The sequence below is a fragment of the Halichoerus grypus genome, chromosome 6, assembly GCF_964656455.1.
Source record: "Halichoerus grypus chromosome 6, mHalGry1.hap1.1, whole genome shotgun sequence".
In the NCBI taxonomy this organism is placed as follows: Eukaryota; Metazoa; Chordata; class Mammalia; order Carnivora; family Phocidae; genus Halichoerus; species Halichoerus grypus.
The window spans coordinates 26,194,594-26,209,889 of NC_135717.1; the positions used below are offsets into that span (position 1 = coordinate 26,194,594).

Consider the following 15,296-nt stretch of genomic DNA (forward strand, 5'->3'; position numbering starts at 1 on the left):
ATATAGGTAATACATCTATGCAGTACAAAAAAAAAAAAATGATAATCACTAAATACCCCCCACTCTTGTTTAGAGATAGTCTATGCATTTACAGACATAAACTTTTTTTACCCAAATGGTAGCTTACCTAATACACTTCTTCTACATCTTGCTTTTGTCAATTATATACTTCTCTATGCAGAATTTCCTATATGTCTATTTATAGAGCTATATAATAGCTGGACGTAGGTGTCAAAATTTATTTAACCAGCCTCCTACATACAGAGATTTAGACTGCTTCCTGTCTTTTGCTATTATAAACAACATTGCAAAGAACATCCTTGTACATATGTCATTGCTTGTGGTGCAGAATTTTAAATTTTTATGTAGTTGGATTTAACATGCTTCTTTGGCTTCTGGGTTTGGGTCAAACTCAGTAAGGGCTTCCCCTCAGTGATACATTTTTTTTTTTTTTAAATATTTTATTTATTTGACAGAGAGAGAGCAAGAGAGGGAGAGGGAGAAGCAGACTCCCTGCTGAGCAGGGGGCCCCACAAGGGACTCGATCCCAGGACCCTGGGATCATGACCTGAGCCAAAGCAGACGCTTAACCGACTGAGCCACCGAGGCACCCCCCCCTTTTTAAAAAGATTTTATTTATTTGTCAGAGAGAGAGAGAGAGCACAAGCAGGGGGAGCGGCAGACAGAGGGAGAAGCAGGCTCCCCGCTGAGCAAGGAGCCCAATGCAGGACTCGATCCCATGACCCTGAGATCATGACTTGAGCTAAAGGCAGACGCTTAACCCACTGGGCCATCCAGGCATCCTCGGTGATACTTTTTTAAAAAAAAACTTCCTTTTTCTTTTTTTAGTACCTCTATGGTTTTACTTTTTCATTTATATCTCTCTCAAATAAATAAATAAAATCTTTAAAAAATCATTTATATCTTTGTTTGGATTTTCTTTTGTGTAGGTATGCTATTGGCATCGAGATTAGGATTCCCCTGCTCCCCCAAACGTTCTGCCAGGCATTTCAGGTGAGTAATCTCACTACAGACCAGGACCTAGTAATATATCCTCATTTTACAGGTGAAAAAAACAGAGGCTCAGAGAAGTAGAGGCACGTGGTCCAGCTCACTCAGGGAATAATAGGAAACTAGGTTCAAAAGGGAAACCCAGTGACCCCACCCTTAACTGCAATAAAAATAGTCTTTATTTTGAGCCAAGCCATTACTGTAAAAAAAATAAATAAATTTTCTATTTTGGAACAGTTTTGGAGTTACAGAAAATAGCCCAGGGAGTACAGAGTTTCCATACAGAGAATGGTACAAAGAGAATAGTACATAGTTTCCATACACCCCAGACTCAGTTTCTGATTACTACTATCTTACCTCACTATGATACATTTTTCACTATAGATGAACCAATATTGACACATTCTTATTATCTAAAGTCCATCCTTTATTCAGATTTGCTTAGGTGCTCCTTTTTTTTTTTAAAGATTTTATTTATTTATTTGACAGAGAGAGACACAGCGAGAGAGGGAACACAAGCAGGGGGAGAGGGAGAGGGAGAAGCAGACTTCCCGCTGAGCAGGGAGCCGGATGTAGGGCTTGATCCTAGGACCCTGAGCCACCCAGGCGCCCCAGTAGGTGCTCCTTTTTTTTGGTTCCACATCCCTACCCTTCCCCATCCCTGCTACACTTACAGGGGTCATGTCTCCCTAGGCTCTTAGCTGTTCACAGTTTCTCAGACTCACTCTGTTTTTTGATGAACTTGACAATTTGGGGGAGTAGTAACCAGGTATCCTGTTAGAATGTCTCACGTGTCGGGTTTGTCCGATGTTTTCTTATGATTGGACTAGGGTGACAGGTTTTGGGGACAGAGACCCCACAGGTAGTGTAATTCTCATCACATCATACCAGGAGTGCATACCATCAACGTGACTTATCACTGTGGGTGTTGACCTTGAAAGTCTGTCTGAGAAAGTGTTTGCCAAGCATTTCTCAGGTAAAGTTACTTGCCCTCCCACCCATGCTGCCCTGTTTGGGAGGAAATCACAGTGTGCAGCCCCCATTTAGAGTGGAGAGTTAGGCTCCACCTCCTTGAAGTATCTATATATAAATTATCCGGAATGCTGCACAGGAGATTTATCTACACTTCCCCATTTATTTATTTAATTTGGCAATTACTTATATACAAATGCACATAGAACTACATTTACTTAATCATTTTACATTTATTTATACTCGGCAATTACTTTTAATTTTGTTTGAAACTGGCCATGGATAGACGTCTGGCGATGAAACATGGATATGGTGTGAAATTTATAACACAAACTCATTAGGTGGTGACGTCCTCCCTTGCACCGCGCTGAGCCTCCCAGCTCCCCACCCGCATTTACAAACCTGTACAAATATTCTCCCCCCACCCAACTTTTTGGACCCAAATGGTAACTTACTAGATACACTTGTTCAGGGTCCCGGTTATTTTTATTAATAACCCTTCTTAAATTTAGTAAGACATCCGGGAGGTCGCCCCTTCTCTCGGCCGCTGGGTGGAGCCTGCCCGGGCCTGCGGCTCCGCCGTGTCTCGGATCCCTGCTCCCACCGCCCGCCGCACTCCCACCCCGCGCCTGGGCCCCCGGGGGTCCGGCGGCGGCGCGCGGGGAAAGGGCCGCCTCGGCGCCGCGCCCCGCCCCGGCCTCTGTGACGTCCGCGCCGGAACCTGGAATTTCGGCTCCGGGAGCTGGCGGCGGCGGCGGCGGCGGCGTTCGGAGCGGGTCTCCGGCGGCCTGTCGGGGGCGCGGGGCGTAGCCATGAGCGAGTCCAGCGCCAGTGCGCTCCCGCCAGGCAGGCGCAGCAGGCAGCCCTTCATCCACCCAGGTAGGGCGGCGGGGACCGCGCTCCCGGCGGCCGGCGGGCGAGCTGCCCGGGGCTTGGAGCGGGCCCAGCCCCTCGCCACCTGCCCGCGCCGGGCGCTCCTGGCTTTGGGGGAAAGCGGATCTCTCTTTCTCCTGGTCTCCCTTCTGCAACCCATCCTCGCCCAATTCCGAGGGCGCTTGCCCTCTCCCAAAGAAGCATCAGAGTGGGAGTCCCGACCGTGTGGTGCCTTCCCGTTACTGCTCTAGGGATCCCTTATCTGTTAACTGAAAAAGAGTGTGAGAGCCCCGCCAGCCCTACCATTCTGCCACGAGGTGCCTGCCTCCCAGACATTTCAGGCTTTACAGTTAGACAGACTTGGAAAAGAATTCTGCCTGGGCTGTTTATTGCTGTGTGATCTTTGGTAAGTGGCTTGCCTTCTCTGAGCCTCCGATTCTTCGGCAGTAAAATGGGACGAGGGTGGTGGTGGGATCAGTTGAGAGAAAAATTTGTGAAGTGCCTACCACACCGCCTGGTACGTAGAAAGGCACAAAAAATGGTAGCCAGCCAAGTGTTACAATCTTTGTCCTTTTTTACTGAGTGAAACTTACAGTGACGTGTAAACTCTGTGAATTTTTACATAAACATGTACAACTGCCACCCAGTCGAGACAGAAAAGTTACCAGCACCTAGGCGCGCTTCCTTATAGCATTCCCATCTTACATTTGCCCTTTAACAAAACACAAGACCCTGCTGTGAGTTTTATAAGCAGCGTTTCCTCTATTTCAATTTGAGAATAGAAGTTTTGTTACAAGGATTTATAGTAAACCATGAGTGTAGATTTGGGCATTGGGCCCTTCTGATTGGATTGTTCTCTACATCTAGAAGGAGAAAAAGAAGAAGAAAGACATCTAAAGAGATCCAAACCCTGGGAACTTGCTCAGGAATCAGAAAACAGAAGTCAAGTTCCGTTCGATGCTAATTATTTTCTAGCTCATTATTAATAGTGCTGGTGTCAGCTCAACTTCAGCCTTTCAATGATAGCCATTCAAGTATTTTTCTAGTTGGCTTCCATTTATCTTCCTCTTATTTTAGCACAATCCATCACATTTAAGATGCTGACCCTGGTTTCCCTACAGATGAGATTCATCTATCTTGGATCTTTGCTGGGTGTTAAAGGAGACTCTCTAAGCATCTTTTTTAGAAGTGTCATAACTGGCCCCTCTGACTAAAAGGTCTTCCCTGTCCCTTGCACAAATGATGCTTTGTGAACTTGTATCCACCAACATGGCTGGGAGGCTCAGAAGGGACCGCATTTGTAACTTTGTTGTACTTTGTAAATGGTGGCCTGCTGTATGGACATCATGGGAGGACAGTTGGAGCCAGGCAGGAGACAAAGGGGTTCTGGTTTACAGATTGGGAAATATGCATCCTTCTAAATGATAAAACAGATCATATCGCTCCCCTTCTTAAATTAAAACTTCCCAGTGGTTTCCCATTGTGCTCAGACTAAACTCCAGGCTTTAATGTGGTGCCTGGTAAGGCCTGGTGATTCCATCCCAGCTCACCTTTCTAGACCCTCATCACCTACGACTCTCCCTTAACCTGTCCAGCTCCAGCTACCCTTGCTGCTTTTCCATTCCTCCAACATACAGTTACTGCCTCAGGGCCTTTGCACCAGCTGTTCTCTTTGCCTGGACTACATGTCTCTTTGATCTTCTTATGGCAGCTTCTTCTTCCTCCTGTCAGATCTCTGCTCAAATGTCACCTCAGAAATGCAGATCTCTGGAGCCTCCTTGTCTGAAGAAGCACCCCTAGCTCCCTTCCCCTGACTAGTTTCCTTGCTTATTTCTTCAAAGCACTTACCACCATCTGAAGTCATCTGGTTTGATTGTTTGCTTGTCTATTAGCTGTCTCTCCTTCTAGAATGTAGGTGCCATGAAAAGCAGGGACTTTGTCTTCTCCTAGGACCTAGAACAGTGTCTGGCACATAGTAGATGATAAATATGTGTTGAATGAATGAATGAATGAATGGGTGAATGAAGTATACCCAAGGCCACACTGACAGCTATAGTGTAGAGGTTGAGAATCTGGCCTCTGGGTTCCCAGATGCAAATCCTCATTTTCCATGCCCTGGTCTTGTCTTTGGGCAAAGTGCTTAAGTGCTTTGTGCCTCAGTTTCCTTATGTATTAAATGGAAGTCATGATAGTATCTACTTCAGGGGGTCAATGTAAGGATTAAGAGAGTTAACACAAAAAAACTTGGTAAGTACTTATATTAGTTATCTATGCTGTGTAACAAATTATCCGCAAACTTAGAGGCTTAGAACAGTGATAATCACTTCTTATCTTACAGTTTCTGCAAGTCAGGAATTTGGGGATGACCTATCTGGTTCTTGCTCAAGGTCTCTTACGAGGTTGGATTCATGATGTGGGCCAGGGATGCAGTCCTCTGAAAGCTTGCCTGGGGCCGCAGATCCCTTCCAAAGATGAGTTGCTCATAGGGATGACAAATTGACATTGGCTTTTGGTAGGAAGCCTCTCTATATGGACCTTGCAGAGGCTGCTTGAGTGCCCCATGGACATGGCTTTCCCTGGAGCATGTGATCCAGGAGAGAGTATAGAAGAAGGCGTGATGTCTTTTATCATCTGCTTTTGGAGATCACACCTTGTTATTTCTGCAATACCTTATTGGTCACATGGGTCACCCTGTTCAGTGTAGAAAGGACCCATGAAGGGTGTGAATGTCAGGGCATTTAGGGGGAGAGGATCACTGGGAGCCACCGTGGAGACTGGCTGCCACAGCACCACGTGTTAACTGTTGTTATTAACGTCCCTGTTCCCTACTAGATGATCAGCCCCAGGAGAACAAGGGCTGGGCCTGTTTGGCTCACCATCATGTCCCCATGCTTAGTGCAGTGCTTGGTGCATAGTAGGCCTTCAGTAAATATTAATTGAGTAGATGCCTTTCATGATTTGGCCCCATGATGCTTCTAGAGCCTTTGAAGCCCCTTATGTTCCCTGTGCCGTGGGTGCCATTCATTACCTTATTCCATTATAAGGCATACTTCTCCTCTTTCAATTCGGCGTCACTTCCTCCTGGAAGCCTTCCCTGACTGCCTCCCCTCTTGCAAGCTGGACTCTCTGTCCCTGCTCCATGTCCACATGGCCCACTGGCCTCACCCTGTCCAAGTATCCGTTGAGCTGTATTCTTGCTTCTCTTGAGTTATATCATTTTTAAGAGCAGGGATTTTAGAATGGAACAGACCTAAGTTCAGACAGTGATTTGCCTCAGTTTCCACCACTATAAGTGAAGGTTCTGACAGGAGTAAAAGCTGCAAGACCACCTTCTGGGGCCTCTCTGAGCCGGCCCCTGGCTACCTCTCCTGAGCCCTGCTGCTTTTCCTTGCCCCCCAGGCCACAGCTACCCACTGGTCCCTTCCAGTGTTCTCCTCCTCAGGTCTTGCAGTCATTATTCCTCTGCCTGATCTCAGCTTGAGTGTCACCTCCTCCAAGAGGCAAAGACCCCACCCTATCTCAGGCACCCCCCAGGGGGCATTTGCCCACCCCCGGTCCCTCAGCCCCCTGGTTCCTGGCATGTTCTGTGTTTACTGCATGGAATGACTTTTGGTGGCTTTTCCCGTTTACCAAACGTTTATCATATACCATTCGGTAAATCCTTCATCCTAGATCATCTTCAACTAGCTCGTAGTCAGTGACTTTTAAATTGAGTTATGATTCACATAACAAAATCAACCACTTGGAAGTGTCCCCTTTGGGGGTGAGGAAAGGACATTTTCCTCACCCCCAAAGGAAGACCTGTGCCCATTAAGCTATCACTCCCTGATTCCCCCCCTCTGCCCAGCCCCTGGCTACCACCAATCTGCATTCCTTCTCTATGGATGTACCTATTTCGGACATTGCATATAAATGAGCTCATACAATAGCATGACCGTTTGTGACTGACTTCTTCACTTAGCGTAAATAATGTTTTCGAGGCTTGTCCATGTTGTAGCGTGTATCAGTACTTCATTCCTTTTTATAGCTGAATAGTATTCCGTCGTATGGTTATCCTACCATCTGTATGTCCATTCATCCATTGATGGACATTTGGATTGTTTCCATCTTTTGACTATTAGGAAAAATGCTGGGGCGCCTGGGTGGCTCAGTCATTAAGCGTCTGCCTTCGGCTCAGGTCATGATCCCAGGGTCCTGGGATCGAGCCCCGCATCGGGCTCCCTGCTCAGCGGGAAGCCTGCTTCTCCCTCTCCCACTCCCCGTGCTTGTGTTCCCTCTCTCTGTCAAATAAATAAATGAAAAATCTTTAAAAAAAAAAAAAATCTAAAAAAAAAGAAAAATGCTACTGTGAGCACTTGGGTACAAGTGTTTGATTGAACATCTGTTTTCAGCCTTCTTGGGTATATACTTAGGAGTGGAATCACTGGATCCTATGGTCATTCTGTGCTTAACTTTTCAAGGACTGGCCAAACTCAGGGACTCTTAACCCTTATGTGAGGGTTTGCTGTGACCATTATCCCATTGTTCATCGGGGGAACCCAAGTGACTCAACCAAGATGGACTGATTGTCATTATGTCACGGCCGGACAGGATTGCAACTTATGCGATGGCTTCAGAACCACTCGCCTCTCCTCTCTCCTCGTCAAGGGGCAGCACTGGGGGCAGGGTGACTGTATTTGCATTGACCCCATTTTCCACTGGGTGGGACTTGGTCTGGGCTTTGGGAGCAGGAACACTTGGAAGGGTGAAGGGAGGGTAAAGGGATAAAACTAAACAGCCTCTTTAGACTCCTTCTCTTGGGCCGGGGGCGGGGGGGGGGCTGGGATCTGGTTTGTTTTTTATTTTTGTTCTGTTTTAAGGTAAATAAAGAAGACATCTGACAGTTTTTATGAAACCTGCCCAGCCCGTGTACAAATTCCCAACGTGGCCGATTACCAGGTGTGTGACCTTGAGCAAGTCCTGTTACCCCTCTGACCTTCCGTTTTCTTCTCTGTGAAATGGGGATAATCATCCCCCTATCTGCTAGGGTCGCTGAGAGGATTTTTTGTTTTTAAGATTTATTTATTTATTTTAGAGAGAGAAGTGTGCATATGCATACAACGGAGCACTGTGGGGGGAGGGGCAGAGGGAGAGGATCCCAAGCAGACTCCCCACTGAGTCCGGAGCCCCACTCGGGGCTCAGTGTCACGACCCTGAGATCATGACCTGAGCCAAAATCTAGAGTCGGCGGCTTAACCGACTGAGCCACCCAGGCGCCCCAGTTTCTACGAGGGTTTAATGAGATAAGCATGTTGAAGACTTAGCATTACACCTGGCAGGCTCTGAGCACTCAAATGGTACTGTTGCTATTATTATTATATTATTATTATTTGGGCCTTCTCTAGCCTTAATATTGTAAGACTTGATGACTTCATGTGTTGTATACCTACACTTTCTGGGGTTACGCTATCAGTTATATAGTTAACAACTATTTGGGTTGTTTTAGTCTGACACATTGTCTTAAACTGGAAGACAAGTAACCATTGATCCTGTAGTGTTTATTTTCTTCCCCTCATCGGCTAAGCCCATGGGTCAGGGTCACTCGTCGCTAAAGGTGTCCCGGGAAGGAGGGATCTTCTGCAGGTCTGGACGCAGCCGGAGACTGCACAGGCCACGAAAGACCACACAAGGCCACAGTGGTTCTCTGGTGAGCCAGCCAGCCAGCCATCTGACTTGAGTTGTTTTTTCCCCTCTGTCTGAAGAGGCTGAGTGAGCTCTGCCCAGCAACTCAGGCCAGATTAGGCCCAAAGGCCCTTGGTGGCTTTTTTTGTTTTTGTGTTTTTTTTTCAGGAAGTGAAGAATTTAGAGGGATAAAAGGGGGAAATGACTTTTCAGTGTTGTAGCTTTGTTGCAATCTGGTTGCTTTATAAAGGAGCTTTGTTTGAGTGTGGGACTACCCAGACCTTCGGTGGGGCTCCCCCCGCCACCCCACCAGCAGGAGGAGGAGGAGGAAGAGAACTGACCTGCCTGACATGACCCAGTACCAGGCGAGGAACCCAAGTAGTGAGAGAGACAGGGCCAGAGACATGCTTTCAGGAAGCGTCTGGTCAAGCAGGGGAAACATTCGCTGAACAGGTAGAGGAAAATAGGGTAGTTAACAGCTAACCATACCTGCTGAGAAGGAAATAAAGGGGTGATGAGCTAGAGAGGGGGAGGGCCTACTTAGCTGAGGTGGTCAGAGTGGTCTCTCTGAGGTACAGACTTCTGGGCCCAGCAAGAGCACCGGGTGGAGGTGGGCACGATGGTGTATTTGAGGAGGGCTCAGGCTGGAGCCTAGAGGAGGAGAGGGAATGAGGTCAGGCAGGCAGGAGCCAGTTCCTGAGGATCTGGTCAGCCCCGGTCAGCAGTTTGACTTTGGACTCAACTGGGTAGGTTTCTTGAATTACTCACAGCAACTCAGGAAGTGTGATTTGCCCATTTTATCCCTCCCCCCGCCCGCCCCAGAAACTGAGGCTCTTAGAAGTTACTGACAAGCTACTGAAACAGAAGGACATTAATGTTGTGACTCTAGACGCAGTGTGTCCGTGTGTTCATTTGACAGATGTGTATTTGATTTAAGATGTTCCAGGCGCCATGCTAATTGCCATGGGTGTCAGACCTTGGCTCAACCTTGGGCAAAGTTCTTCTCTGAACTTTCTATATTGCCAAATGAAGGTAACACCCAAGAAGGACCCATGCGGTGAAGTGATGGTGAGGATCACAGAAGCTAAGTATGTAAAGGGTTTGGCGTAATCACGGTGCGTGGTAAATGCTCAGTAAAGTCTAGTTGTTTTTGTTGTTGCTTCCAGAAATGTTGGAAATCTTTTTTGGAGAAATCGTGGCCAAGGAAGATAAACACTCCACATAAGGAGTAGCGTGGTCCATAGGAAGATCCCTCACAGCAAATATGAAATCTTTCTGTACATTGAGTTCATTAGTAAATAACTGGATGTATAGCACAATGTGCCAGGCACTGCTCTAAGCCAGGGGTCTGCAAATTACAACGCATGGGCGAAATCCAGCCTGCCACCTATTTTTATAAATAAAGTTTTATTAGAGCACAATCATGCCCATTCACTTATGGATTATGGCTGCTTTCCTGCAACAATGGCAGAGATGAGTAGTTACGACAAGAGACTGAGTGATAATAGTAAGGAAATTGTAAGGTTTGTTGACCTCTTTTCTAAGCAAATAGTAACCGTCTAATCCTCAGGATGGTCCTGTCAGGTGGGAACTCCTGTCACCATTTTACAGGTGGGAAAACTGAGGCATGGAATGGTCAACAAGGTAGCAAGTGGACCCGGGATTTGAATCCAGGCAGTGGGCTTTGGAGGCGGTGCTCTTAACCACTCTGTCTGTCTCCTCCTCAGACAGAATCACAGTGATTGCTCCACAGATAGCCCCCTGGATGCTCCACCCACTTGAAAACCGGGAGACTCGGGTTCAGGGCCCAGAGTCACTCTGATTACCCAGTTAGTCACTCCTCTTGAACTCTGCTCATCTGGTCATAAAGCCTTGGACCCAGCCAGTCCCTAGGCCCCACCCAGGTGCCAGGTGGTGTGACTCATACAGGTCCTCCCGGACTGGCAGATGGAAGAGGCTCCCAAGGCCCTTGGATCCTCCCCTCTCAGACTAGGCTTTGGACTCCGAAGAATGAGGCCTCTCTACATTGTCCAATCCAGTAGCCACTAGCCACATGGGGCTATGCAAATATAAATTTAATAAAGTCTGATAAAGTTAAAAATTCATTTCCTTAGTCTCACCAGCCACATTTCAATTGCTCAGTAGCCACGTGTGGCTGGTGGTCACCATACTGGACAGTGCAGATACAGAACATTTCTCTCGTTGCAAAAGGACAGTGCAGCGTGACACATGATGCCCTGGCATGGGATATAGCCATGCCAACCTGTGCAGCTCAGGGACAGAAATAGCCACAGGGCCAGCCAGAGAGATCTTGTTAAATCTGAGTCAGATTATGTCATTCCGCTGCTCAAAACCCCTCATGGCTCCCACCTTACTCGACTAAAAGCCAAAGTCCTCACCATGGCCCACAGATATCTGTTTCTCCCCAGAACTCTTACCCCATCACTCTCCTCTCTGCTGACTCTCTTTCAGCCACACTGGCCTCCCTCTTGTTCCTTGAACTGACTGGGCACAGTCCTGCCTCAGGGCCTTTGCACTTGCTCCTCTCTCTCCCTTGGATGCTCTCTTCTCCCAGATAGCCACATGGCTCTTTCCCTCCCTTCCTGTAGGCTTTGCTCTAACCCATCCCTGCCTTATTTTTCTCCACACACTCTCAGCATCTGAAATATATTGTTCCTAACTTGTTTACCGTCGGTCTCCTCTGGCTAGAATGTTAAGTCCCATGAAGGCAAGGGAACTTGTGTGTCATATTCAAGGCTATGTCCCAGTCTTAGAACAATGCTTGGCTGGCACATAGCAGTTGCTCAGTAAATGTTTTTGAGTGAGCGACTGAATGGATGGATGGATGGGCAGGTGTGTGGCCTTTCCAGGAGGAGGGCAGTGATAAAACTCAGGCCTTGGACCACTTGGTGGAGATGTCCTAGCAGCTTCAACTAGATCCCCTCGACTGTGAACCCTTGGGTTAGGGTTAGGGTGAGCTGTGAGCACAAATTACTTGAGGTACGCCAGTTAGCATCCAAAATAAAAACAATGTCAAAGAATATGAGTGGAAAGAAGTCCAAAAAGTTCTGAAATCAATGTCTACATTGCCTTATTGGTAATCTCACACAGGATGTGCATGAGCCATTTGAGCATTTCTTGAGAAATAACAGCAAAGCACGCTTCTAACAGGGCTCATTTGTGTGAAGTACCTTAAAAAGGAAGGATATCATATATGGTCAACATCCCAGTCATTATTTTTTGCCAGCTTATTTTTTCTCCTTTAAAATTTTTTTTCAATTGTGAAAAAAAATATATCATCCATATAGAAAAGAATAATATTCAGTGCTTAAATTCCTTAAATCTTTTTCTCCCTTTTTGGTGCCCCTGCTTTGCTGGTGTGCTAAACGCATGCTTTGGTCTGCCTGGTAGGTAAGCGAACATTGCCCGTACCCCACACACCAGATTCATTCATTCATTCATTCATTCATTCATTCAGCAGGTGTTTATTGAGCATCCACCATGTGTCAAGTTCTGTGCTAGACCCTGGGGACTCAGCAGTGCAGGAGAGAGATGGGCTCCCTGTCCCCGTGAAGATTGCTAGTCCTAAGGGGGGAGGGAGAGGGTCAGAGACAAGGTGCAAGTGAACAATTAGGGAGGAGGACAGAATTAGGGATGAGTGCAGTGGGGTGGGCACTTGGGAGATAAGATTGAAAGAGTGAGTGAAAGGTCGTTGAGGCAGGAAGCAAGTCTGTAAACCTTCCTCCTCTCTAGAGCCTCGCGCAGAGAAGGGCTCCATGCAATTTGTCAAACAGAACTCATTCCCCCAGCAGCTGGCGAGAGGCCTGAACCAGATGACCCAGAAGGTCCCTTCTTGCCAGGAGTTTCCATGATTCTGCAAGTGGGAAGAAAACCCTGAAGTGAGCCCAGTGCCAAATATGGTTGGGCTAGGTTCTTGGCAGGCACTCGAGGGAGGCTGGTGGTGGTTTTAGTCCCATTTAGATCACAGCTGGCCTGTGCCCACATCCTGGGAGTGTTCGTGCCTATGGATAGGATCTCGTGACCTGTGGAAAGAGCTGCCAAGAAAGTTGGGACCTAAGGATGCTCTCCAGGTTTCCCCTCTGCCCATTCATTCATTCATTCATTCATCCTTCAGATGGAGGGCTCTCCATGAGCAAGACACTGCTTTAAGTCTCAGAGAGACTAACTTTGTCTTTAACCTGGAAGAATGCCAGATATCAGAAGTACTTAATGCCCACCCCTGCCCCCGCATCTCCTGTAATTACCCAGTCATCCTCCCACCTAAATAATAATCTCCTAATTGCTGAAATCCAGCTCCAGTGGCCAACAGATTCTAGACATTCCTGGATGGAGGCCCCCCAGTGTCTCAAAAACGCTCCTGCCTCCCATGCAAATGGCCAACAGGCAGCCCACACACTGACCACAGGACTTCATTGGCCATGCTGACAACAATCTCAGCTGGACCCACTCGGGAGAACATCTGACAGTAACTGTAATGAGACATTCTTATTCTCTAAGGATGAGAAAAGCAAGGCTCTGAGAGATGATGCAACCTGTCTTTCTAAGAAGGTAGAACCGGGAGTCTGTCTTGACGGCAAAGCCTGGGGCAAGCCGCCATTTCTCTGGGCCCCAGTTTCCCTGTTGAAAAGCCGGGGCCGTGAAGCCTTCCCTGGCTCCCGCTGCAGGTTGGCGTGGGAAATCAGGTGATGTCATGCTTTGACAGACGTGTGCTAGATGAAAATGAGCGGAGGTGGATCTTTGTGATAGAGATAATGATGCCTGTGTTCAGAGGTCTGCTTGTGATTTTTTTTCTCTATTTGAAGATGAAGCACTTCCCAAGAACGTCTGAAGAGGAAAAATCATTGCTCTTCGATGATGGCCATTTTGAAACTACAGTTTTCCACCAGGGACTGTTGTTATGGAACATGAATAGGAGTGTATGGAGGAACAGTGAAATAATTTCTATCTTTAGTGTTCACAAAGCACTTTCAAATCCATGGCCCACCGAATCATTTCATGCTGAGAACTTCAGCTTTGGCATTTGGAAGACCCATGAGAGGGTCCTCATTCCAACACTTACTAGCTGGGTGAGTGGGCAAGGCCCTTCACCTCTCCAAACCTCAGTTTCTTCATCCATAAAATGGGATGATTCTATTTAAAGAGTAGTTCAGAGTATTAAGTGTGGTGACACGTGCTGAGTACCTCAAATAGCCTGGCACAAGGTAAGTGCTCAGTAAATCCTAGCTAATATTATTGGTTTTGTTTGTAACGCCACCCTCATGATCACGCTGATGAGGTCCGTGGTATTATATACCCCATTCCTGAGACGAGAAACATGTGACCCAGAGACAGTCCTTGTCTCGCCCGGGGTGGCCCGGCTAGTGGGTGACAAGCCAGCCCAGGCTCCAGCTCCCGCCCTTGGTCCCTGACCCTACAGTTGCTGAATATTCAGTTGGGTCAGTGCTGCTCCATATTCAAAGACCTTTGTTTGAGGTTAATAAGAGCTCTTTGTTGCTGTCCAGAAGGAGTGGCCTCCAGCCAGGGCCCGGACCCTTTAGCCTCTAGGCCCCCGCCCGCCCCACCCACCACGTTGGCTCTAGGGAGCCGCTGTTACTGATGGAAGTGGATCATATCCGCACGGTGCGCAGGGGCAGGGAAATGGAAGGTTGAGTGAGATTCGCCGGCAACTGGCAGGGTTCCAGGCGCGTGTCTGTGTGTCATCTGCAGTGAGACAGCTGACCGTTGTGTCTGAACATGCTCATCAGAGAGGCCAACGTTCCAAATCTGCTCTGTCAGACTCCAGCTCAGAGAGCGAGGCCTTGGCTGGTTTCCCCCTCCCCAGCCCTCCCTCCTCCTGTTAGCTGTAAGTACATTTATGGAGCCCGCTGCGTGCCAGGGCCTGTGCTGGTTGCCTTTCTCCCCATGTGGTTGCCTTCACTGCTCATAGGCTGGCCCCTGTGGGTGGGTCCCGTGCTTGGCCAGGCAGCCTCCAGGGTGATCCTTGAAAATGTGGTCAGATCTCGACGGGCTTCGGCTCCGAGCCTTCAGTCTGCCACATCCAAGCGTCATACCCAGCCCACAGAGTCTGACTCAGTCTGGCCCCAGGCACCTCTCTAACCTCTGCTTTTCCTTGCTCCCTGCCCCAGTTACCTATTGTTGTTAGCACACTACTCCAAACGTGATGGCTTACCCTGTTTTATTGTTTCTGCTGACTCTGTGCGCCGGGAAATCAGCAGGGCACAGAAGAGATGGTTTGCTCTGCTGCATGTCCTGTCTGTTGGGTCTGCAGCTTCCAGAAGGCCTCTTCGTACCCATGGGGGCACTCCATGAGGATGACCCAAGGGCTGGGGACTGGCTGCAAGAGCTCACTGGGGTCAGAGCCAGAGACTTTGGTTCTCGCTGTCCACTGTTTCCTTGGGTCTCTTCCTTGGACACTTGGGGCCTCTTCCTCTCCACATGGTTGTCCCAGCAACATTGCCAGACTTCTTACACGTCAGCCTTGGGGTCCCAACAGCACAAAAGTGAGAACTTCCAGGCCCTTTTAAGGCTTGAGGCTCGAATTGGCAGAGCAACATTTCTGTTGCAGTCTTGGCTAAAGCAAGTCACACCTCTGCAGTCCCCAGATTCGAGGGGACTGCAGAGGGGCTGATGTGGCTCATTGGAGGTCGGCAACAACAGAGCCTATGAGGCTCCTGTTCATTCACTCTCCTCTAGTCACATAGACCTCCATGCTCTTCCTCAAGCATGCCGTACACACCCCTGCCTCAGGGTCTTTGCAC

At 48.1% G+C, this 15,296-nt stretch overlaps 1 protein-coding gene across 1 annotated transcript in view; it reads left to right on the top strand.

The window, feature by feature from the left end:
- Window positions 1-2,679: 2,679 nt before the first annotated feature.
- Window positions 2,680-15,296, top strand: part of TMC7 (transmembrane channel like 7) — a 49,077-nt gene continuing 36,460 nt past the window's right edge. Inside the window, exon 1 of the mRNA XM_036098964.2 lies at window positions 2,680-2,862. Coding sequence (XP_035954857.1) covers window positions 2,796-2,862 — 67 coding nt within the window. The 5' untranslated portion in view covers window positions 2,680-2,795. The remainder of the gene's footprint in view (window positions 2,863-15,296) is intronic.